Source organism: Chiloscyllium plagiosum, chromosome 39, assembly GCF_004010195.1.
Source record: "Chiloscyllium plagiosum isolate BGI_BamShark_2017 chromosome 39, ASM401019v2, whole genome shotgun sequence".
NCBI lineage: Eukaryota > Metazoa > Chordata > Chondrichthyes > Orectolobiformes > Hemiscylliidae > Chiloscyllium > Chiloscyllium plagiosum.
The window spans coordinates 15,757,935-15,784,405 of NC_057748.1; the positions used below are offsets into that span (position 1 = coordinate 15,757,935).

At 45.1% G+C, this 26,471-nt stretch overlaps 1 protein-coding gene across 3 annotated transcripts in view; it reads left to right on the forward strand.

Moving 5' to 3' along the window:
- The window catches only part of LOC122542272 (glutamate receptor ionotropic, NMDA 2B-like), a 396,244-nt gene extending 372,347 nt beyond the window's left edge, over window positions 1–23,897 (forward strand). For all 3 annotated transcript variants that reach the window (XM_043679844.1, XM_043679846.1, XM_043679847.1), the window contains 2 exons: window positions 9,707–9,945; window positions 19,242–23,897. In XM_043679844.1, coding sequence (XP_043535779.1) covers window positions 9,707–9,945; window positions 19,242–21,050 — 2,048 coding nt within the window. In that variant the 3' untranslated portion in view covers window positions 21,051–23,897. The remainder of the gene's footprint in view (window positions 1–9,706; window positions 9,946–19,241) is intronic.
- The last annotated feature ends 2,574 nt before the right edge of the window (window positions 23,898–26,471 follow it).

Genomic DNA, 26,471 nt, shown 5'->3' on the forward strand with positions numbered 1-26,471 from the left:
AGCACTGTTGCCTCACAGTGCCAGGGACCTGGGTTCGATTCCAGCCTTGGGCAACTGTCTGTGTGGAGTTGCACATTCTCCCTGTGTCTGCTTGGATTTCCTCTAGGTGCTCTGGTTCCCTCCCACAGTCCAAAGATGTGCAGATCAGGCGAATTGACCATGTGAAATTGCCCAGGATGTTAGGTGCATTAATCAGAGGAAAATGGGTCTGGGTGGGTTGGTGTGGGCTTGTTGGGCCAAAGGGCCTGTTTCCACACTGTAGAGAACCTAATCTAGTCATAGGCTATTCACCCTATTCATGAATCTCGTGATTTTATAAACCTCAATCTCAGCCTCTGGCGCTCCAGGGAAAGCAGCCCCAGCCTATTCAGCCTTTCCCTGTGCTGTACAACTCTAGTCACAGACCCTTTGGTCCAACTCATTTGTGCTGACCAGATATCCCAAATTAATCAAGTCCCATTTGGCCCATATCCCTCTAAACCCTCCCTATTCATATACCCATCCAGATGCCTTTTAAATGCTGTACCAATCTAGTTTGTTCCATCCACGTGCCACCCTCCATGTGAAAAAGTTGCCCCATAGGTCCCTTTTAAATCTTTCTCCTCACCTTAAACCTATGCCCTCTAGTTTTGGATTTCCATACCGAGGGAAAAAGACCTTGGCTATTCACCCTATTCATGCACCTCATGACTTTATAAACCTCAGCCTCAGCCTCTGGCGCTCCAGGGAAAGCAGTTCCAGCCTATTCAACCTTTCCCTATTGCTCAAACCCTCCAACCTTGGCAACCTCCTTGTAAATCTTTTCTGAAACCTTTCAAGTTTCACAACATCCTTCCTAAAGCACGGGAATGAGAATTACACACAGTTTGCCAACAGTGACCTAACTAATGTCCTGTACAGCCTCAACATAACCTCCCAACTCCTATACTCAATGCACTGACCAATAAAGACAAGCATATCAAACACCTTCTTCACTATGCTGTCTACGTGCAACTCCACTTTCAAGGAGTCATTAGTGAGTTAACGTTGTATGAGATCAGTAATGAAAATGTTCACATTTTCAAATCAGTAGTAAGCTGTTAATGCTATAATACCAATAAGAAACATATTAACATTGCGATATCAGTAAGGAAGGTATCAAGTAGTGTGATATTAGTAATGAATGTATCAGTAATGCCGTGTCAACATTTTCTGGCATCAATAAAGAATGGGTGAATGTGGTATGATATCAGTAATCAAGATGTTAACAGTGTGTCCTATCAGACATGAGGTGTTAACATTGTGTGATTTCCATATTAATCTATTATCAGTGTATTTCCAGTGATATCAGTCAGGGATATGTTCAGAGATTGTGATCTCTGTCAACAGTGCTCATGTTGTGTGCAATGTCAGTATGGAATGTGATATCAGTAATGAAGTGTTGGTGCTGTGTAATATTCATAATGCAAACCTTAATATTGTGATATCAAGAGTGGATGTGTTAACACTCTTGATGTCAGTAATAAATGTGTAAAACTGTGATATCACTAATGAATATACTTTCGCTTTGCGATGTAAGTACTGTACCTGTTAACACTGTAACACTGTAATGTTTACATGAATTATAGACTAGACAAAAGCCCCTCAAAATATGTTAAGTAAATAGACTGGACTGTAAGTTTTCATATCTTAAAGTGTAAGGTTTTGCATTCTGGATGCAATTTGATTGGTCAAGTAACTCGGCTTTAAGCAAAACACACCTTATTTTTACACCACAGTTAAAATACAGACAAAATATAAGAAAAAGAATTGCCTTAACTATAACTCTATCAAAATCCATAACAAAATAATGTATTTATTACTATTAATTAACAGTTCCAATAAAATAACAACCCATGAACACACACTTGGCAAAGGCAAATTCAGTAAAATAGATTGTCTCACATACAATTCCAGCAGCAGGAAGAATAGTCACCTCCAATGCTGTTTCACTCAAGTGTAACTCCACAATAACCTGAGTTGGCACGGGCACAAGCTCTGATATTTGGACCTTCATTACACATTCAGAAATCAAGATAAGGCAAGGATTCCCTTATAGAGTAGTGGAAGATAATATCTCAATAAATGGTTGAAATGGCGGGTGAATGTTGAATCGTTTGAAGTATTGAATTCAGATGAAGCAAATTACCTTCATTGTAGGAACAAAAGATGATCATTCTCCCTCTCTCCCAAACCAAACCCATTCTGCATTCTTCCGTTTGAAAGCAACTGCATGTTCATTAGCAATATCTCACACCACAACTGCAATACACAAGAAATGTTTGGTTTTATCTCACTTATGGTCAATGGTTTATTATTCAGTAGGGACAAGATGCCACTGCATGTAGCCTTCTCTCTCTCTTCCCTATTTTCCACCCTCCATGGGACCAGAGAGAACAAAATCTTCTCTGATTACTGACCATAGGAGCAGAAATGAGGCCATTCGGCCCATCAAGGTTTCTTCACCATTCAATCATGGCTGATACGTTTTTCAACCCCATTATCCTGCTTTCTCCCCGTAACCTTTGATCCCCTTGACAACCAGGAACCTATCTATCCCTGTTTTAAATGTACTCAATGACCTAGCCTCCACAGCCTTCTACAGCAATGAATTTGACAGATTCACCACTCTCTGGTGAAAGAAGTTCCTCGTATCTCTGTTCTAAAACGTTTTCCCATTACTCTAAGGCTGTGACCTCGGGTCCTAGATTATCCTGCCAATGGAAATATCTTCCCAATGCCCACTCTGTCCAGGCATGGTCAACATCCTCAAAATCTAGTTCCTAGGGTCTAATGAACCCCCTTACAAAGGGGCTAGCTGATCAGTTAAGTGACCCTCTTCTGAGGTAATGCTGTGACTTGTGAAGTGTTCAGAATTTGAAGCATTTCACTGGGCTGTAATTGGCCAACAGTGTCCGATACAAACATTAAGTGACCACAATGGATTGGGATTCACCTACAGCACTAACATCCCTCATTTTCTTGATTTGACCTTGAATACACCCTCAGTTCATTAGATGGATGCTGCCTTCAATGAGGTTTGGGCATTAGAATTCAGGAACCCTGCAACCACATGGGATAAATGTGGATTTCAACAGCTTCCTCATTTCCCCTCCCCCCACATTATCTCAGTACCAAGCCTCCAACTCGGCACCGCCCTCCGGACCTGTCCATCACTCCCCCCTCTGACCTATCACCTTCTCCCTCACCTATGGCTTTCTCAGCTACCTTCCCCCCAACCCCACCCTCGTCCCATTTATCTCTCAGCCCCCCGGCCCACAAGCCTCATTCCTGCTGAAGGACGTATGCCCAAAATGTCAATTCTCCTGCTCCTCAGATGCTGCCTGACCTGCTGTGCTTTCCCAGCAACACACTCTCGCATTAGAATTCAGTCCTACAGTTCTTAGCAGCTGCTGTCTTAGACTAGATTGTCTTTCTAGATTGATAGCTGGAATGAATGGGTTGACCTAGGAAGAAAGATTAGCAAAACTGGGCTTGTTTGTGCCGGAAGTTAGACAGGTGCAGAATGACTTGATTCAAGTGGGCTAAAATTTCTTAACAAGTTGAATGGGGGAAAGATGTTTGCTCTTGCAGATGACTCCAGAAACAGGGGACACACTTTTAGGATGGGAATGAGGATATCCTTTTTTCTCTCAGAGGGCTGTGTGATTTTGGAACTCTGCCTCAGAAGGTAGTGGATGTGAGTACCTTATTTTTACAGTGGAGGTAAATAGGTTTGGGAATCAAAGGGAGATGGGAATGTGGAATTCAAAAACACAACCAGGTCAACCATGATATTATCGAATGGCCAAGCAGGCTCGTGGGGCTGAATGGCCTACTTTTGTTCTATATTCATCTATTCATATCGCTCTACTCTGAGTCTGCTGCATCCCCTTCTCTACCTTAGCTAAAAATGACTCTTGGTAGTTTCAATAAACTCTTTTATTTCTATGCTGAAAATGTGTTGCTGGAAAAGCGCAGCAGGTCAGGCAGCATCCAAGGAACAGGAGAATCGACGTTTCTGGCATAAGCCCTTCTTCAGCCATTCCTGAAGAAGGGCTTATGCCCGAAACGTTGATTCTCCTGTTCCTTGGATGCTGCCTGACCTGCTGCGCTTTTCCAGCAACACATTTTCAGCTCTGATCTCCAGCATCTGCAGTCCTCACTTTCTCCTCTTTTATTTCTATACCAACATGCAGAATATTGATTTCTGTATTCAGCTCTCTAGTACAAATTATTCCATCCTCTTCTCTATCTCAATAGCGTGCAACTGATGATAGTGTTAAATCACCTTATATGTCATTATTTCGTTAACATATACACTCATTATACTGCAATCTGGACAATGAGCTCAGAGAGGGACATATGACAGTTTTGTTCGTGTTCTGGAGAACAGGGCAGGATTGTAAAGACTGGGATCTTACTAAATTGAACCCGGTAAACCAGTGGCGTAACAGCTCAGTGGTTAGGACTGCTGCCTCACAGCATTGGGGACCCAGGTTTTATTCCAGCCTCAGGTGACTGTCTGTACAGAGTTTACACATTCTGCCCATGTGGGTTTCCTTCGGGTGCTCTGGTTTCCTCCACAGTCCAAAAATGTGCAGGTTAGGTGAATTGGTTGGGCTAAATTGCCCATAGTGTCCAGGGGTGGTGTGTAGGTTAGGTGGATTAATCATGGGATAAGCATGGTCAAAGGGATAGGGTGAGATTGGATGAGATGCTCTCTAAAGGGTCAGTGATGCCTTGATGGGCTGAATAGCCTGCCGCACTGTAAAGATTCTATGACCCAGATCTTTTGATGAGCTCCAGCAGAGCTCCTGCAGTATTCTGAATTGAGGTTTGGATGAATGTGTTATTTATTTTAGTTGTTGCAGCATGAAATCAGCACTAATTGCAGGTAAATGCCAGTCTGTATCTGGAGATTCAGCAGGACTACCAATGGTCTGAATATCCCAATGTTTACAGGACAGACAAGGTAGGAAAAGAGCTACCTTGAAGACAACCTGTCTATATATACTATTTTGAAGATCCCAATTTACAAATCTCTACAATGACTTGAGCCCATGTTCCTCTGCCATGACTCTCAACTCTTCAATTTTCTAGTGGGGTCATGCCATATGTTCCCCACCTTCATCCAAAGCACAATAGGAAATAGGAAGTCATTTGGCTTCTGTAGTCTGCTCTATTATTAAACAAAATTAAGACTGCTCTTCCACCTCAATGCTGTACTCCTGCACTAACCCCATATCCCTTGATGTCTTTAACATGTTCCCCACCTTCAACTGAAGCACAATAAATCATAGACACACAGGAAATAGGAATAGTCATTTGACTTCTCAAGTCTGCTCTACTATTCAACTAAATTATGATTGATCTTCCACCTCAATGCTGTACTCCTGCACTATTCCAATATCGCTTTATGTCTTTAATATCCATTACATTGTGAATCTCTGTCTTGAATGTACTCAGTGACAGAGTTCCCATGGTCCTCTGTGTCGAAAATTCCAAAGATTTCCCATCATATGATTGGAGACTTGGAATTTTGTACACATTATTGAGATGACCTCTCATTCTTTTCATTTGAGAATACAAGCACAGTCTCCTAAATCAGCCCTCTTCGTGTGATCCTGCCATCTCAGGAATGGTCAACATTTGTTGCACTCCCTTTATAGGAAGTAGCTCCTTCCTTAGATAAGGAAACCAAAACTGTATACAGTACTCCAGCTGCACTCTCAGCCATGCTGTGTATAATGCAACAAGACCTATTTGCTCTTGTACTGAGACCGCTAGCAGTCAGTTTTTTATCTCTCCACCCCGGAGGCCCCCAGCCTCATTCCTGATGCAGGGCTCCTGCCCGAAACATCGATTTTCTTACTCCTCGGATGTTGCCTGACCTGCTGTGCTTTTCCAGCACCACTCTAATCTTGACCCCAAGTAGTCAGAGCCTCTGCTGTCTTCTGTGTGCACCCATGGACTACAGTTTCCCTCTTAGTTTACTTGATTTGATTTATTGTTGTCACATGTAGCTAAAAGTACAGTGAAAAGTTTTATTTTGTGGGCAGTACAGAAAGATCATAACATACAAGGACATAAAGATCATAGGGTGCTTAGTCAGAGCAAGGCACACCAAGTCACAATTGCAGAGCATGTGCAGAAAAGCAAGATCACCATTAGCTGTGAAATTAGAGAGGTCCATTCAGCAGTCTAATAACAGCAGGCAAGCAACTGTTCTTGAGCCTGTTGGTGCATGTGCTCAGGCTTCTGTATCTTCTGCCTGGTGGAAGAGAGTATTACCAGGGTGGGAGGGATCTTTGATGTTGTTAAAGCCAATGTCTTGGTCACCTCCTCTTTTCCTCTACTCTTGCCTCATGTCCAACTCTTTAACTGTTTTGTGAAAGCCTAGCTTCCTTGGTAGCACCCCTACTTGTAAGATTGTAGTTTGAAAAAGCACCGGTTTAGGGTTGAACATATAATCCAGGTCGACACTCCAGTGCAGCATTGTTGGGGTTATCATCTTCTCTGTGCACACATGCATGCAAATAAATATTCGGCACATGCACTTATGAATTCATACATGTCCACAGGTCTGTGTACTTAAGGCAGGATATACTTGCCTTGGAGACAGCGCATAAAGAAGTTCACAAGGGTGATACCAGGGTTGAGAGTGTTGTGTGAGAGACTGAGTAACTTAGACCTCGGCATTCTGGTGTCTCGAAGATTCTGAAGGGGCTTGACAGGGCAGGCACTGAGATGTTGTTTCCTCTGGCTATGGTATCTGGAAACATAGGGACTCAGTCTTAGGGTGAGGAGTTGATCAGTTAGGACTGTAAAGAAAATAAACTTCCCTCAAAGTGTTGCGAATCTTCAGAATTTTGTACCTCGGTGGGTTATAGCATCTCCAACAATGAATACATTTAAGGCTGAGGTAGAAAGATTGGGTTTGACAAGGATTTGAGGGATCTGGGGATTGGATAGGATAAGTGAATGGAATCCTAAAGGTTAGCATGGCAATACTGATTAGTGTAAAATTCAGGCATAATTTACTGTCCCTTTTCTTTTAATGCTGACACACATAAGGCCAGTACAGTCTGTTGATGATACGAGCCAGTTAACTTTTGATGCATTCACATGATATTCCTTACCCTGCTCCTGTAGAGGAGCCATTAACATATCATCGATCTCCTGTGTCTTTGCCAATGGGGAATCAAGTCTGTGCTGTTTTCAGACAAAGTGGAGTTCAAGGGCACTGCATAATTGCGTATGGGATGCATTTCAGCCTTCATTTCAAAGCCACACATTCTGTCTTAATTATGTTAAATTAAAGTATTATATAAAAATAAATTATTGCTAAATAGCAAGAGGTACAGCGATTTGGGAAGCAAAGAGAATAGAGGTAATTGGAGGATGCCATAGAGAATGAATATTTTCAGCACTGCCACTGGCTGCAGGGTATAGTTACGTGATGAGTTTATTCAGGCTGCATTATCAATGCAGACGCAGAAATTCAGCATTGAAAAATGTACAAGATGTCGCAGAAGTATGAGATTAGACTCTGCTAGGTTTCTGGATACCAAGGCCACGGTTCGATGGGTTAGTACCAGATTAAAATGGTGGACTTTGAGTTTCTAATTTCCTTTTTGTCTTCAAGGGGCGGGCAGCAGAAATTACTGAATTTGTCAGCAGCTTGCAAACGAGAAATTTTCAAGGCTAGACGGAAAGAGCCAGGGAGAATGACTAATTTTATAGCAACCATGACGTGAGGTACATGGCCCCTTCACTGCTGATCCACAGATTCTGTTCCTAAGGTCCTTTCATTGTCGTAGTCATACAGCATAGAAACAGACTCTTTGGTCCTACCAGTCCATGCTGAACATAATCCCAAGCTAAACTAGTCCCACTTGCCTCCTCCTAGTCCATATCCCTCCAAACCTTGCCTATTCATGAACTTATCCAAATGTCTTTTAAACGTAATTGTACCCACATCACCACTTCATCCAAAAGTTCATTCCACACGCGAACCACCCTCTTTGTAAAATATTTGCCCCTCATGTCTTTTTTAAATCTCTCTCCCCCACCTTAAAAATGTGCCCCCAGTATTGAAATTCCCCCATCCTATGGAAAGACTCCATTCTCCCACCTCTTGCTTGAGTTGTGCTTCTCAAGATCTTAATTAACCAGTCACGCTTTAGGTTTTCTCCTTTCGTTAATAGTTGCTTGATGCATTGTCCTGAACAGGCTTTGCATGTAAATTAATTAATCAAAAAGTACGGATAATTTACTGATGGTGGTTAATAGATGATAAAGGTGATTCGGTGATGGGGAAAACAAAAAGTTCAGTCATGTACAAGAGCAGTTCTGGTTGGGAAAAAAGAAAAAGAGTTGCTTAATCAGATAAAGAAAGAAGAAAAAAAATCATTGCTTGATTAACTTAATTAGTAATTTCAAGGTAATAAAACAATAGGTTCAGAGGTGTATAGTAGCATCTCTTGATAGATAAGAAACAATGTCGCTTGATTAATTTAATTAGCAACATATGTGGTTTGGTGGAGGTTTTTTTGTGAAGAAAGTCACTTGATTACACTGCTCCTGGTGGGTAGTGCTTGTTAATTATTACTGTTCAATTGGTTAAGGTAGTTAATTTGGTGACAGGTTTTACAAAAAGAAAGTCACTTGACTGGTCCCTGACGACCTGCCTCTCTCCTATGACTATGTTCATACCAATTAAATATTGCTGACAGAAGAGGCGTGGGCTGGTGAAGCTTTTCATCTTGCATTGATCAGGACAGAATCTTCTCATGCAGGGTGGTATTGCTATTCCCTTTGAGATTTGGCATTCTTGCAATGCTGTCCTGATAATGCAAGAAAGGTATTCTATTTTCTCCAATTTCATTAATTTTTCTTTCCTTTGCCTCTGTAGTGATTGTTAACGAGGTTAGCCAGGTGGACCTCACAGAATATGAGTTACCTTATTGGGGCTGTTAACCTGGTCCAATCGGGGAGCCCTGGCTGACAGATATAAACTGGCATACCAGAGGTTCTGTTCACTCTGAGTTCTGGCTCTAAGGGAGCTGGATTAGTGTCAAGGACTCTCCATGTGGAAATAAAGGGTGACTTGTTGACAGGATACTGGCCTCTGTGGAATCTGTTGTGACTCTTCTTAGGAGCTTTCAAGACATTAAGCCAATAATTTTCCAAGAATTCTTTCTCCTCACAGTGTCTCAGTGGTTAACATTGCTGCCTCACAGCACCAAAGACCAAGGTTCGATTCCAGCCTCAGGCGACTGTCTGTGTGGAGTTTGCACATCCTCCCCATGTCTGTGTGGGTTCCCTCTGGGTGCTCCAGTTTCCTCACACTGTCCAAAGATGCGCAGGTTAGGATGGATTGGCCATGTTATGGTGCCCATAGTGTCCAGGGATGTGTGGGTTAGCCATGGGAAATGCAAGGATTTGGATGCAGGGGTCAAAGAACCAGTGTGGACTCGACGGACTAAATGGTCTGTTTCTGCACTCTAGGGGTTCTATATGATACTGTTTTGTTTTGAATTTATTCAAATAATTATTTGTGTATCCTTTCTGTTTTTATCTGGTGGAGATTTGCTGTTTATCTGCAAAGGTACTGATGAATAAGTTGAATATTTCTCGGACAACCCCAGACTCAAATTGTTCCTTTCCTCTGTCCTGTTCTTAGGAGATATGGAGGAGCTGGAAGCCCTCTGGCTGACTGGTATCTGTCACAATGAGAAGAATGAGGTGATGAGCAGCCAGCTGGATGTCGATAACATGGCGGGCGTGTTCTACATGTTGGGTGCTGCAATGACGCTGAGTCTCCTCACGTTCATCTGCGAGCATCTCTTCTACTGGCAGCTGCGGCATTGTTTCATGGGCGTCTGCACTGGCAAACCAGGTGTCATGTTTTCAGTCAGCAGGGTAAGGCCACATCTCTCCATCTGTGCCTGCTTGCCAATGTTATTAATCACAGCTTGGCTTTGGAGGGTTTTAGAATCAACACGTGGAATGGTGCTCCTGCACACAACAGAGAGAATGGGGATCATTCAATCTCCTGGACTCTTGATTGAAAGCCTTGAGCTTAAAAGCTTTTGGTTACAGTGTTATAGAGTCGTACAGCATGGAAACAGACCCTTCAGCCCTACCAATCCATGCTGACCATAATCCCAACCTAAACCAGACCCAGCTTCCTGTACTTGGCCCATATCCCTCCAAACATTTCTTATCCATGTACTTATCCAAATGTCTTTTAAAAGTTGTAACTGTACCTGCGTCCACCACTTCCCCTGGAAGTTCATACCACACACGAACCACTTTCTGTGTAACAAAAATTGCCCTTCATGTCTTTTCTATATCTGTCTCCTCCCACCTTAAAAATATAATCTCTAATCTTGAAATCTCCCACCCTAGGGAAAAGACACCTGCCATTCACCTTATCTATACCCCTTATGTCTTTATAAATCTCTGTAAGGTCACCCCTCAACCTCCTACAATCCAATAAAATGTCCCAGCCTATGCAGCTTCTCCTTATAACTCAAACTCCCCCCCATTCTTGGCAACCTCCTGGTAAATCTCTTCTGAACCCTCTCCAGCTTAATAACATGCTTCCTATAACAGGGTGACCGGAACTTGACACAGTGCTCCAGAAGAGGCCTCACCAAAGTCCTGTACAACCTCAACATGACACCCCAGCTCCTATACTTAGAGGTCTAAGCAATGAAGACAAGTGTGTTAACACCCTCTTAACCCCCCTGTCTACACAGAGTCATAGAGATGTACAGTGACACAAACTTCAAAGAATTATGTACATGAACCCTTTAGTCTCTCTGTTTTAAGGCACTAACCAAGGCCCTACTTTTAATTGTATAATGTTTATTTGTTTGTTTTACAAAATTGCAGCACCTCGCATTTATCCAAATTAAACTCCATCTGCCACTCCTCAGCCCATTGACCCAATTGATCAACATCTCTTTTTTAAACTTAGACATCCTTCTTCACTGCCCACTACACCACCAATTTTGGTGTCATCCGCAAACTTACTAGCCATACCTTCTATATCCTCATCTAAATCATTTATATAAATGACAAACAAAAGTGGACCCAGCACCGATCTTCTTTGAACATTACTGGTAACAGGCCTCCAGTCCTTTGATATGTAAACCTGCTCACTGTTTCTGATTGGGTAGTGATTAAGTGATCCACCCCAGCTTATTGATGCTCATTGGGTGATTTATCTGCTTGTATGTAAATAGGTACACTTGTTAGCCTTTGAGCTGTATGTTCACGTCCCACTACATGCTTGAGTATATAAAAACCTAGGATTAGCTTGGTTACTCTGCTAGTGTTGTGGTAATGCCACCTATCTCTGGGCCAGGGGTTTAGTGTCCATGTTCTCATCTGCCATGGAGCTATGAGGTGATGTGCCTGAACAGGTAATTTCTTCTAACACAAAAACATCTGCCTCAACTCTGACTCCTTTTCGGGGGAAAGACCAAAAATTGAATTCCCGTCAACCTTTACCTGTTCTTGTTTCTCACTTTTCTAAGTGTTTCATTCTTATTATAGGACATCTATTGTAGATTACTAAATGATTACATACCCTGTCAATGGATCGAGGGTTTAACCTACGCTGTCACATTGGCCTTCATCAGTCAGGGCACTGAGTATAGAAATTGGGAAGTTATGTTGCAGTTGTACAGGATGTTGGTGAGGCAGCATTTGTTTCCAATTTTTGTCACCTTGCTATAGGAAGGATGTTATTAAACTGTAAAGAGTGCAGAAGAAGTTTACAAGGATGTTGCCAGGACTCACGGGACTGAGTAAGAGAGAGAGGTTGGGCAAGCTAGGATGTTACCTTGAGAGTGTAGGAGATTGAGGGGAGGATCTTATAGAAGTGTATAAGATCATGGGAGACATGGATCGGGTGAATGCACTCAGTCTTTTTCCCAGGGTTGGGGAATCGATGACTAGAGGGCATCAGTTTAAGGTTAGAGGGGAAAGAATAAAAGGGACCCTGAGGGGCATTGTTTTTTTACACAATAGGGTGGCACACATATGGAATGAGCTGCCAGCGGAAGTGGTTGAGGTGGGTACATTAACAATATTTAAGAGGCATTTGGATAAATACATGGATAGGAAAGATTTAGAAGAATATGGGCACAGTGCAAGGAAATGGGGTTAGCGCAGATGGACATTTTGGTCAGCATGGACCAGTTTGAGCCAAAGGGCCTGTCTCTGTAGAACTCTATGCCTATGACCAGAGAGCAATGAATGAGACCCACTTTTGGAGGCTAATGTTTAAACACATCACCCAGTCACTAGGGGACAAAAAGACCTGGACATTTCCAAACCTGATCCCCGATCTGTGCAACAGACCATAACCATCCATTTCCTGTAGATTATCTGGTCAATATCCCATTGCTGTGTTTCCTGCATTACTGGAGTGATTACCCTGTAAACATTTTGCATTGACTGTAAAATATGTTGAAATATTCAAGTATTTGAATAGGGAGCAACACGGTGTCTCAGTGGTTAGCACTGCTGCCTCATAGTGCCAGGGACCCAGGTTCCATTCCAGCCTCAGGTGACTGTGTGGAGTTTGCACATTCTCCCCATGTCTGTGTGGGTCTCCTCCGGGTTCTCCGGTTTCCTCCCATACTCCAAAGGTGTGAATTAGCCATGTTAAATTGCCCATAGTGTTCAGGGATGTGTAGGTTAGGTGCATTAGTCAGAGATAAATGTAGAGTAAGAGGGGAATGGACCAAGGTGGGTTACTCTTCAGAGGGTCGGTGTGGACTTGCTGCGCTGAAAGACTTGTTTCCACACTGTAGAAATCCTAATTCTAATTCTAGAAACATCCTGAAGCCTCTATATAACTGCAAATATTTGTTTCCTTTTGACCAAGATCCTTAAATGAAATGTGAAGGGCAATCACTTTGGCCGTATCTTCCATTACAGTCCTCTCCCTGTCTCTCTCCTGTTGTCTATTTAAAGGATTTTGCTTTCTGTTAAAGTCTTGATGGGTTCAGGCAATCTTGTAATTTTGTACGGTCTTGTTGTTCATTGAAAACTGTTAAAAAAAAAAGTCCTGCGACTTTGCCGGGATGGGAAGACACTCCGTAGCCAATGTACAATTCTTCGGTTGTTTAACTCCCAAACCACTGGGGTGGCACAATAGCTCAGTGGTTAGCACTGCTCCCCTACAGGGACTCAAGTTCAATTCTACCTTTCAGCGACTGTGAGGAGTTTGCACATTTACCCCATGTCTGTGTGGGTTTTCCCTAGGTGCTCCGGTTTCTTTCTACAATCCAAAGATGTGCAGCTTAGGTGGACTGGCCATGCTAAATTGCACATAGTGTCCAGGGATGTGCAGGCTAGATGGATTAGCCATGGAAAATACAGGGATAGGGTAGTGGGAAATGTCTAGGTGGGATGCTCTTCAGTGTGGGTTTGGTGGGCCGAATGGCCTGCTTACACACTGTAGGGAAGCTATGATCCAAACTGTGTGTAATTAAAGGATAATTAGCTGTCATTTTGTCTGTTCACTTTCTGACTATACCCTGTTATAGTGCTTCTTTCTACAAAATACACTGTTCCCCTTTATTTGGTATACTCTCCAAACTTGGAAATACAAGACTCTGGTCCTTCATCATTAATAAGTAGGTGAAAATATGAAGTCTTTGAAACCCATTCTGCAATTTTCCTATTATGCCTTCCCTTTATCCATCATCTCTATGACCCACCTCTCAACCACTCACCTGATTTCTGTCACACCTGACCATATCTTCGGGAGATCTGAAGGCGTTACTTCTTGTCATGTGGACAGAAATGTTTTCCAATTTGTGCACAGTACGCTCCCACAAGCAATAAATGCGACCTTGCTAGATAATTTCCTTCTCTACTTCCAATTGTTCCATATGATCCTTTGCAGTCAGTTGAGGGGTCAGTCAGGGCCAATGTTTAACATTTCCATCTTCAACACTCCCTCAACACTGCAATGAAATGTTCATGTTCCTGAAGTGAAGAGACTCAGGCAGTGTGCTACTCACTGAACAAAACCAACACCATGGGTTTCACTTTATATATGTTTTGGTCCAGATTTTCCAATGGTCAGTCATTATTCCAGTACAGAATGGGAATTGTGCACAGACTGTGCAGAATTCACAGCTTAGCAGAGTCTAAAGGAATTGCCTGGGAAATTGAATAAGCTGTTGAGCAACTCCCTTACACAGGAAGCCTTCTGAAAGTATCCTTTTCAATGGGAGATTTTGGAAGGTTGCAATGAAATTAAGTAAATAATTACTCAGGAAAAGTTAGACTGACGCTCATACCTACCTCAATCACCCCCAACTACACTTCCCGCAATCCACTTACACATCCCTAGACTCTCCTTTCTCCACCTGGATGGACATCCCTTCTGCAGTCCAGATCCAGTCCCTGCTCTCCCTTCTCTGGAACAGCTCCCCCTCCCCGAGTGCCTGATCTGCCATGGACCCCCCTCAAACACCTTCTGCTGCTCTGGACCTGATTTGGCTCTGTCCCCCATTAGACCAAACCACCGCTCCCCCCAACCCCAAACACTGATTCTCCTAAACCACAGCCAATGTGCACCATCCATCTCAACCTACCCTGAACACTGCTTCACTTCCCTAGCCCCATTGCCAACTTGCAGCCAACCCCTACCCAACTGGCATCCTACGCCATACACATCTGGCATCCTAGTCCCTGATATCTACCACCTTGGGAGTTTAGTTAGTTTGGATGGCTGCCTTGCCTTGAAGAATTCCACCAACAGCATGGGTTTGATTCCCACACTGCCTGAGGTGACCATTGAAAGTCCTGTCCTCTCATCCCTCACCTGAGATGTGGTGACCCTCAGGTTAAAATCTGACAGAGCAATCCTATGGTCCTCTAGGGCATTGGTGCATTTGCCTGACCCCAGTTGGCACCCTATTCCACCTGGCACACTATCTCATACCCACTTGACACTCTAACTTTCTACTTTTGATAGCAGCTGTTAAAGTAGCTGCCTGTGATTCTGGAACTTTAAACTTCACAATAGGGTGTCTGACTGCTTGTGAAAAGGCCGTGTGTTTGTTTTCCCCTCCACAATTCTGCACTGCGAGACAGCTGACAGAATGAGAGGTACAGCTTTACATTTCTAAAGGAGCCTTGGTCAGAATCTCCTGTCAGAACTGAAGACATTTCTCATTTTAAAATGGAGAAGGGGTCATTTGTGTGAAAAGATGTATTTGCAGCACAGTAATCAACACCTTAGGGGTTACCATTGACCAGATACTAAATTGGACTAGTCATATAAAAACTAGGGCTACGAGAACAAGTCAGAGGTTAGGAATTCTGCAGCGAATAACTCACCTCCTATCTTTCTAAAGCCTACAAGTCACAAGCCCAGGAGTATGAAGGAATATTCCCCACTTGTCTGGATGCATGCAACTCCAGCAGCACTCAAGAATCTCAACACTATCCAGGACAAAGTAACCTGCTTGATTGTTGCCCCATCTGTCACATTCACTCCCTTTACCATCGGCACACAAAGGCAGTGTGTACCACCTTTGTCACTTGTACATTTTTTTTATTTCAAAAATATACTTTATTCATAAAATAATTTGATGGTCTGCACAGTTGGTCATGCCATACATATGTAAACATGTACATACAGAAATCAAACCTTATCATTTTTATACAGGTCTGTACATTTTTTGATCATATGCCCATATAATTAGCCGAGGCGTCAGCAGAGCCCAAATGACCCAGCAGGGCCCCCTGTTCTTCGTTAGGCAGGCAGACTTTACACAGTGGTCTTTCCCCACCGCGCCTTGGCGGCAGCTGCCCCAAGCTTCAGCGCGTCCCTCAACACGTAGTCCTGGACCATGGAATGTGCCAGTTTGCAACACTCAGTCGGGGTCAACTCCTTCAGCTGGAAGATCAGCAGGTTTCGGACCACCCAGAGAGCGTCCTTCACCGAGTTTATGACCCTCCAGGCACAGTTGATGTTCGTCTCGGTGTGCGTCCCGGGGAACAGACCGTAGAGCACGGAGTCCCGTGTCACGGCGCTGCTCGGGACGAACCTCGACAAACACCACTGCATTCCTCTTCAGACTTCCTCTACGTAGGCACATTCCAGAAGGAGGTGTGTGACAGTCTCGTCCCCCCCGCAGCCGCTTCGAGGGCAGCGTGCGGTGCGGCTGAGAGTCCGGGCGTGCATAAAGGATCTCACAGGCAGAGCCCTTCTCACCACCAGCCAAGCCATGTCTTGTACTTTGCAGGTGCCAAATGGGTATGGAATAGTGTGCCAGGTAGAATAGCACCACCCAAACCTGTGACATCTACCACCTTGGACAAGGACAGTACATACATGGGAACACCACCACTTGCAACTTACCAACATTGTCCTAACTTGGCTGCATAGTGCCATGGACCAGACCAAATCCCCTCAAAATATTTTAAGAAGATAGCCAGGACCCTAACATTTTCTTCTTTTAAAGGCAAATTTGAAGTGTGTGTTTCAGATGCAAAGCGACTGGTCAAACTACTCAATGTTAAGCAAAACACAGTTCATTTAAAAACAACAAAAAAAGGAAACAAAAACAGAAGCTGCTGGAAAATCTCAGCAGGTCTGGCAGCATCTGTGAAGAGAAATCAAAATTAACGTTTCAGTTCCAGTGACCTTTCCTCAGAAGTTCTGATTTACAGCATCGGCTGGTCTTTCAGTTTGTAAAAGAAAGAGGAATTTTAAATAACTTACCTCTATTGGAAAATGTAACAGAAGCATAGATACCATAATTATTACTAATTAACTGTTCCATAGTAACGTTCCATAAACTCACCCCTTGGCAAAAAGGCAAAGTCAGGATAACAGACTTTGTCTCACATGCAATCCAGCAGCCCAGGAAGAGAACCCCCAGCTTTTGGCTGCAATCAAGAGAGGGAAAATAGCTTCTATCTCTTCAAGTCCACAACAGCAACTGCTTAAAGCTAAACCTCAGTGGCTCAGTGGTTCGCACTGCTGCCTCACTGCACCAGAGTCCCAGGTTCAATACTAGCCTCTGGTGACTGTCTGTGTGGAGTTTACACATTCTTCCTGTGTCTGTGGGGGTTTCCTCTGGGTGCTCTGGTTTCCTCCCACAGTCCAAAGATGTGCAGGTCAGGTGAATTAGCGATACTAAATTGCCCATAGTGTGAGGTGCATTAGTCAGAGGGAAATGGGTCTGGGTGGGCTACTCTTCTGAGGGTCGGTGTGGACTAGTTGGGCTGAAGGGCCTGTTTCCACACTGTCGGGAATCTCATCTAAAATCAACTAGAAATCCTGGTCTGTGAGAGCTGGCCAGACATTCAGGCTGCTTCTATTGTTCCAACATTAAAAAAAACAAGGCCTCACAAACTGCTTACTGTATTGACTTGCCAACTAAATGGCTCAGCACCTCAGTCTTAAAACCACTCTTAAAAAAAAGGACAAAACAACCTCTTAAAGCCATAGCATCATCATAATAGTGCCATTCCTTCACTGATGCTGGATCCAAATCCTGGAACTCCCTCCCCAGCAGCACTGTGAGTGCACTTACCCCTATAGTCTCCAACAGTTTAAGAAGACAGCTCACCACCACCTTCTCAGGGTCAATTAGGAATGGGCAATAAATATTGGCATCGGCAATAAACTCCCTATCCCATGGAAGGGCAATTCACTGCCTGTTATTCAGTCTGCATTCTAATAATAGATAGAAACATGACCTTTATCCAATATGCTTTTTGTACAAATTGTTTGACTCTATATGAATAATGGTCACAAAAGTCAGTGTGGAACAGCATTATTGTGATGTCTCTAACAATATACCAGGTTACTTCCAATAATGTGCAACTGGCCCAGAAGAGACATGGTTGCATAATGGTTAGCACTGCTCCCTCACAGCGCCAGGGACCCAAGTTCGATTCCAGCCTCAGGCAACTGTCTGTGTGGAGTTTACCCATTCTCCCCTTGTCTGCATGGGTTTCCTCCAGGTGCTCCGGTTTCCTCCCACAATCCAAAGATGTGCAGGTTATGTGAACTGGTCATGCTAAATTGCCCATAGTGTCACAGGGATGTGAAGGTTAGGTGCATTATTAGTCAGGGGTAAATGTAGCATAATAGGGTAGAGGAATGGGTCTGGGTGGGTTACTCTTCAGAGGGTTAGTGTGGACTTATTGGGCCAATTGGCCTTTTTTCACCTTGTAGGGATTCTATGAGCTGCCTGCTACCTCTAGCTTATAACCATAGTGAAGCATGTTCTAAAGTTCCCCCAACATGCCAACTCCAATGTTGCCTGAGCAGAAGGCATGGTGACACACTCAATATAACTTCATACTAACTCCTGACACTAGTCGGTAGCAGTTACCAGTTTCAAAAGAAGGACTGAATTAGATTGGGACTTTTTGTTTTAGATGAAGGAAATTATGTAATGGAAGTCTGTGAAAATCTGAACAGGGTAGACTCAGGAGGAAACATTCCACCAGTAATGGGGCCATGAAGATAAGACAGCCACAAATTTGGGAATTTAGGGATGCTTTCTTTGCCCAGACAGTAGTGGGAATGTCAAACTTGCCACCACGTGAAGTATTTGAGGGGAATAGTCTCAAATGCTTTGAAGGCACATGGGGGAGGAAGGACAATCATGGAATCCCTACCGTGTGGAAACAGACCCTTTGGCCCAACAAGTCCACGCCAACCCTCTGAGAGTAACCCACCCAGACCCATTCCCTCACCCCTGACTAACACACCTAACCTATACACCCCTGAACATGACCACGGGCTATTTAGCGTGGCCAATTCACCTAACCTGCACATCTTTGGACTGCAGCAGGAAACCGGAGCAAACCCCACCCAGACACGGGGAGAATGTACAAACTCCACACAGACAGTTGCCCGAGTTTGGATTTGAACCCCGGTCCCTGGTGCTGTGAGGCAGCAATGCTAACCACTGAGCCACCGTGTTGTCCCCAAAAAGGAAGATAAGGTGATAGGGTTAGATGGAGCAGTGTAGGAGGAGGCTCATGTGGAGCATAAATAGACCAGTGCTCTATTTCTGTGCTGCAGATTCTGCATAATTGCTGTCTAAAGCAGGTTAACAGGCATTTCAATAACATTTCAGCTGAGCCTCTTTGTTCATGCTGCGCACACCCCCACAACCCGATCTACTCCTTATCCTCTCTGTGGTTTATTGCAGGGTATATATAGCTGCATCCATGGAGTCCCCATCGAGGATAACAAGTCTTGCATGGAGTCCCCCACCGCCACCGTGAACGACACCCACTCCAACATCATGCGGCTGTTGCGGACAGCCAAGAGCATGGCCAACCTGACCGGGGTCAACGGCACACACTTCGGCTCCCCCCAGAGCGCCCTCGATTTCATCGGGCGGGACCCATCGGTCTTCGACGTCTCCGAGCACCGGCGGAGCTTCACCCACTCCGACTGCAAATCCTACCAGCCCGACGACAACCTCTTCAGCGACTACATCAGCGAGGTGGAGAGGACGTTTGGCAACCTCCACGCCAAGGACACCAACAGCATCTACCAGGACCACTACCACCATCACCGGCCGCACAGCATCGCCAGCACCAGCTCGCTGGACATCCCGTACGAGTGCGACAACGCTATGTTTGGCACCCAGGGCCGGGCCCTGGCGAGGAAACCCTTCGAGATCGGCCTGCCCCTGAAGCACGCCCAGGGGCCGCTCGGCGACAGCTACGAGAGCCACAAGTACCTGTTCAAGAACGACCGCTACGCCCATGACGACCTGATCCGCTCGGACGTCTCGGACATCTCCACGCACACGGTGACCTACGGCAACATCGGTAACACCAAGCGGCGCAAGCAGTACAAGGACAGCCTGAAGAAGCGGCCGGCGTCGGCCAAGTCGCGGAAGGAGTTCGACGAGATCGAGCTGGCGTACCGCCGCAAGGCGCACACCTCGGACCGGAAGGCGCGCTTCTTCAACAAGGACAAGCTCCGCGACTTCTACCGCGACCAGTTCCGGTGCAAGGAGAACGCTGGCTCGCGCTGGGAGCACGTGGACCTCAGCGACCTCTACCAGGCTCACGACGACGACTTCGGCAAACATGAGGGGCCGGGCTCGCGCCTGAGCCGGCCCCGCCCTGTGCACGTGGGCGAGTTCGCGCCGTCCGCCAAGGCCAACCTGCACGCGTCGACGGTCGGCCTGTGGGACAAGAGCGCCGGCGGCGTGCCGGACTGGGGCGACGAGCGCCAGGCCGACAGCTACTGCCACAACTGCCCCAGCAAGCTGCACAACTACGGCGGCCAGAACGCCAACCGTGGCGGCCCGTGCCTGTGGTGCGAGGCGTGCAAGAAGACTGCCACCCTGTACGACATCAGCGAGGACAACTCGCTGCAGGACGTGGACCAGGCCCTGGTGCCGGGCTCCGGCCTCTCCAAGTACCACCAGAGCCCCACCGACTCCACCAAGCTGCAGCGGCGCAACCGCGGCAAGCTGCGGCGCCAGCACTCGTACGACACCTTCGTGGAGCTGCAGAAGGAGGACAGCGTGGCCATCGCCCCGAGGAGCGTCAGCCTGAAGGAGAAGGACCGCTTCCTGGAGGGCAGCCCGTACGCCCACATGTTCGAAGCGACTCCGGAGCCGGCCTTCGTCGGTAAGGCTGCCGCCCCGGAACGCCACAACCTGAGCCGCTACACCCTGAGCAAATCCCTGTACCCCGACCGGGTCACCCAGAACCCCTTCATCCCCACCTTCGGCGATGACCAGTGCCTGCTCCACGGCAGCAAGTCGCACTTCTTCAAGCACCCGGCCGCTTCCAAAGCCCGCCTCGACTTTCACCCATCGGCCAAGGCCGCATCGTCCATGTTCAACGCCATCCCGGCCAGGTTTCAGAAGGAAATGTGCACAGGAAGCCAACCGACGGTGTGTGTGGCAAATAACAAGACTCCCAGGGCTTTCAACGGGTCCACCAACGGACACGTATACGAGAAACTCTCCAGTATTGAGTCCGATGTCTGAGGTCGGAGTCACTCCTGCTTATCGGGGGGAGGGAGGGGGAGCTGTCATTTAGGAGATCCCCATTTGGACGACGTACTGGAGTTCCGGATGGACCTGCTTCGTTTTCTATTTTTTAAGTTTTTGATCTTCATGCAAAACACCACAGAACATCGTTTTCTTTTCCCATTGCATTTCTATGGGAGTGAATCGGATTCCATGATTTATATTATGTCTGGTCCAGTACAATATGACAAAATTCTAACTGCATGTCATTTGTATCAAGTTACATCGGGTGATGCATCTTTGTGTAGGGGGTGATGATTAATATAGTAAATATTAATATCAGTGCCAATACTGTACAGTTAAAAGCTGGATTAACCCATTCGCCACTGAAAACTCCATATGGCTTCGTTCTGAATGCCTCTCCAGGGTTCTGGAAAACAATTGCACGAGTGGATGTGGCTTCTAGTAAAAGCGATCTCAGATCGGTGGTGGGTGTGTGTGTGTGTGTGTGTGTGTGTGTGAGACCGTGCGTAAGTGTGTATCTCCAGTCATGGACGTGTGTGTGAATACATGTGTATGCTCTCCAGGGGCAGCCTATACTGGCATTGTCAGGTCTTCATTGTGGTGAAACATTGTGACATCACACATTCGGTGACATCACAGAGTCAGTGATGTCTCAATGGTAGTGATGTCACAGTGACTGTGAAGTCATCAAGCCAGTGATGTCATACTGGTTGTGGTATCACAGAACCTGTGATATCGTGCAGAACTGATGTCAAACTGATGGCTCAGTGTCAGCGCTGTCACAATGGCTGGTGTCACAGTGTCAGTTATGTCACGATGGCTGATGTCACAGTGGCACCAATATAACAATAATTATGACATCACTGTTCCAATAATGCCACTGTCAGTGACATCATGATGACAGTGATGTTGGTATGTCAGTGATGTCACAGTTTCAGCAACATGGGTGTGTTTCAAGAAGTCAATGATTTTGAAGCCCTTGAAATATATATCGAGGCCAGTTTTTTTAAGGTCTGTGGCTATCAAATGCATATTGCAATTGCAACCACCGTGATAGTGAGGCCTACAGAAAAAGATGAATCTTCAATTCAGGTGCAGCCTCTAATTATCAATACAGGGAAAACAATTTTATTCCACCACGGTGAGTGATAATGTTAGTGTCCAACAACGTTATTGTCAGACTGGAAGGGAAACTAATGACTCATAATTAAATTATCACTTACAAAGTCCTCACAGGTCTTTCTATGACGGAACGCTGCTATCTGTCAGTTAGCATATTGATGGTCTCTTCTCATTCCATGGGTTAAGATGATAATTTCACTGCACCAGTGCCTCGTGATGTGAAGTTTCATTGCAATAAGAATGAAACATGATATTGCACTACAATCTAGTAGTATTTGATATTTCTGATCAGGAATTAGTGGACTGCTGCTATGCGGATGGTGATTCAGCGATGCTCTTCGCTTGTGGGAAAAATTAACTATCTTTCCCATCTGCAGGTGGGCATTCAACAGCATATCATCATCAGTGTGGCGGTCTGCATTTAATCGATGCATGTTTCTTCCCTTAGTTAAAAGGCGCTCCTTCACTCCCAACTATAGCATATGTCTGAGTGCAACATATGATGTCAAAACATTGAATAAACTATGCTAATAGAGATAAATCTTGACCTGACTAGTCAGTAGCTCCCATTCTTCCCAAGCTGACTGGAGGGCCCTAAGGATCTATGGTGACTGGTTAGATCAATCCTTCTGGTAAAGGCTAGGTGGAGTTGAGTGAGGTCTGCTAACTTTGTCTAGGAAGGGAAGCCTTTGGCTACACTGTGTTAGTTTTCTCCTAGCTGTGACACCATTTAAAACTCGTCATCTTGTACTTTTAGACATAGATGATGCTGAGAGCACAGTGGTAAATTGAAAAGAATGCAGGAACACCATTACGGTGCCGACAGATAATTCAGAAATGATGCTGGCTTAAATATTTGGGGAGATTTTAGCTCTAAGTGGTGTCGGCTGGGAGTTATTTGTTATTGTTATGGAAACGTGAGCAACTTTTCAATTTACACCTTATAGAGGACCCTTTTCTCCTCTCCCATTGACTGATAGACAGCAGAAATACCTGGACTATAAACAAAGGGCTCCCTTAGCTTCACAAGTACTTGCTAAGTTTTATATTCAGATGTGCCCGTTCTTGGATTTGTCGCCAACTAGTGTGCAGTCGATGGCACAATGTTAACTATCCTGAAGAAGAGTTTCACCCGAAATGTCGACTTCTCCACCTTCTGATGCTGCCTGGCTTGCTGTGTTCTTCCAGCCTCCTGCCTGTCTATTTGGATTCAAGGGTGTGTGCAGTTTTTTTTTGTGTCTAACAATGTTAACTGTGGCTCAGGGGGTTATGCTCTAACTTTGGCAGAGAGAGGGGCTAGCTGTGTTGCTGTTGCAGAGAGCCAGCACTGAAATGACAGGCCGATTGCCTTCTGCTTGACACTCAAATATGGCCATGGTTGACCAATTCCCAGATCCCAGATTTGATCTCCAGTCTATGGGGCTTGTGCTGATATTAGTTGCAGCTACCCTGTGAGACTGGGATTATGGGAAGCAGCAGGCAATGAGATTTCTGGGCATGGACATGATAGATCCTGTGCTGTATCATTTTCTGATCTGGATGCACAGCTAGAACTGAGATACAGATGTGATGGTAATGGAGAACAGGCAACGTGGTTCTGTTCTCTCCTGTTAAACCTGTTGTTCTCAATCCATTGTGTGAAAGTTAAATTTGAGGGAGACTCAGTTGGGAGGGGGTGAAGATTAAAAATGTGTTGCTGGAAAAGCGCAGCAGGTCAGGCAGCATCAAAGGAGCAGGAGAATCGACGTTTCGGGCATAAGCCTTTCTTCAGGAATGGTGCAGGTGGTGAACTCTTTCAAAAGAGAGGAGACATGAAACAAAGGAGTGAATGATACAGTAGGGAGGCTATTTTGCGATATCAAATCTTGACAAGGAATTCAAAAAATCTTAGTTCTGCTAGAGAGAGGAGAAGGGGCACAAAGGATGCTGTGCAATAGGTATACTCTTGACAGAATACTTCATGGGGTATTTTGATTGATAAAAAACAAGGCCAGGTAGCTTAAGTGTTTTCGTGTTTGGAGTCCTATCACAGTTTGCATAGCGAGTGTTCAAATATCAAGCTGTGATCTCAAACCCTGAAATGGTTTCTGAAGAAGGGCTTATGCCCGAAACATCGATTCTCCTGCTCCTTTGATGCTGCCTGACCTGCTGTGCTTTTCCAGCAACACATTTTTAAGCTCTGATCTCCAGCATCTGCAGTCCTCACTTTCTCCTAGGGGGTGAAGATTGTAAATCCAGTGTGAATTTATGGAGGGAGCATTTTAATCCAACTCCTGCTAGGCTGACTCTAACCCAAAAGGATTGGGGCATGGTCTGAAAGTATGAACCCCCCCCCAAACCTCCTCCCAACCCAACTGGCCATGCTCCCTCTCCCCCACTGACAGGACCTTTCCCAGTAACAGAACCAAGAAGACTGGCTGTCCAATTTAACTTTGCTTTGAAGGTAGAATTGCCCAAGCGTTTCATTCGGTCGATGAATGCAATAGATCAATACAGAACAACCTTGATTATCTGAATAAGACGGTTGGGGAGTATTTTGTTCGGATACCTGATCGTTTGGATAATTGATTGATTGGATAACGTTTTTACGGGACCATGAGATCTTGTTCAGATTATCCGAAATTTGGATAATGGATGTTCGGATAACCGAGATTGTTCTGTGTAGATATGGCAGTGGGTACAACCCATCATTGGGCATGTTGACCGAGGACCCTTTGCGATGCCTGGCACCACCTTGTGCCAAATGGAAGACAGTGCCACTGTAGGCTGCAATGGGCTACCTTCTCTGGTGGGCCCTGAACTGCTGTATATTGCTAATGTAGTCACTGGTGCCCGTTGTGGAACAAGTGCTGTGAACGCGTTTTCTGGTCCTATATAATTTTGGGGTGGGATTTCTGCAATGATGTGATAAATATGGCTGTCTTGGATTTTGGGAGTGTCTACCACCATTACTGTGGGTGGGATACAAGCCCCCTCCAGAATGCAGTGTCCCATCACTATTTTTTGAAGGGTAGAACCTCATTGCAGGGTAAGATCTAGAGGCTGAGCAGGAATTGGAAATTTTTAACATTGTGGAGATTTCAGATGGCAGTGGTTGGCATGGTGCTGCACTACAATCATAGGAGTCTGAGGTGCAATCGTCACTTAGTGCCCCAGACAAGCCCTGTGGGTAGTGTACCCTCACGTGATCAATGTTTATTGAAACATGATGAGGATGGGAAAGGGTTAAGGCATGATGCTTCCTATGATCTCTGTCAACATCTGAGCTCCCCTGTCAAGGCAGCAGCCTAGCAAATGGAGTTGTTGCCGGGCAAATTTGGTGGCAGTATGTCATGGGTCTAAAAGCACCTTATTGAGCTCAGGAACACTGGCAAGGAGTAAGTGCTGCACTGAAAGGAGAAACTGAGGGTTGAGATGATCTGGAGCTAAGGGAACAGACTGGTCCGGGGGTTGGGGGAGGGGATCAGGTGTGGTAGTAGTGAATGGAAGTCAGCAGCAACCTGTGAATTTAATGTGGAGAAAGGAGATCTGTAAGCCGGGGGACAGCACAAAGTCAGGAAACCCCTGTGAATGGATTCTGTGGACCCTGAAACTGCTGTATGTTGCTAATGTAGTCACTGGTGCCTGTTCTGGAAGAAATGCTGTGAAATGGTATTCTGGATCTGTACAGGAAGAAACACTTTATAGAGCTGTGCAGGTGGTGAACTCTTTCAAAAGAGAGGAGACATGAAACAAAGGAGTGAATGATACAGTAGGGAGGCTATTTTGTGATACCAAATCTTGACAAGGAATTCAAAAAAATCTTAGTTCTGCTAGAGAGAGGAGAAAGGGCACAAAGGATGCTGTGCAATAGGTATACTCTTGACAGAATAATTCATGGGGTATTTTGATTGATAAAAAACAAGGCCAGGTAGCTTAAATGTTTTCGTGTTTGGATAGCGAGTGTTCAAATATCAAGCTGTGATCTCAAACCCTGAAATGGTTTCCATTCAGCTCTTGAGGTACCAGTAGCAGCTTTCCCAGAGTCCTTCGCTCCAAATAGTCCAGTGATGACCATCCCATGATCATCCATGGACTCAAGCACATCACCCATTGCTAAACCTTTAGTAGGAATTATTTTTACCGATAATTCAATTTGTACATAGTGTGACTGCAGATACATACATTATTTGAGGAAGAGTGTGGTTGACTGTTTTTATGGAGCTTTAATAGGATGTTTATGCTTTTGTTGTTTGTGTGATTTTTGAAGTACCTTGGTACGAAGAAGATTTCGGAAAGCCAAGATTAATTAGT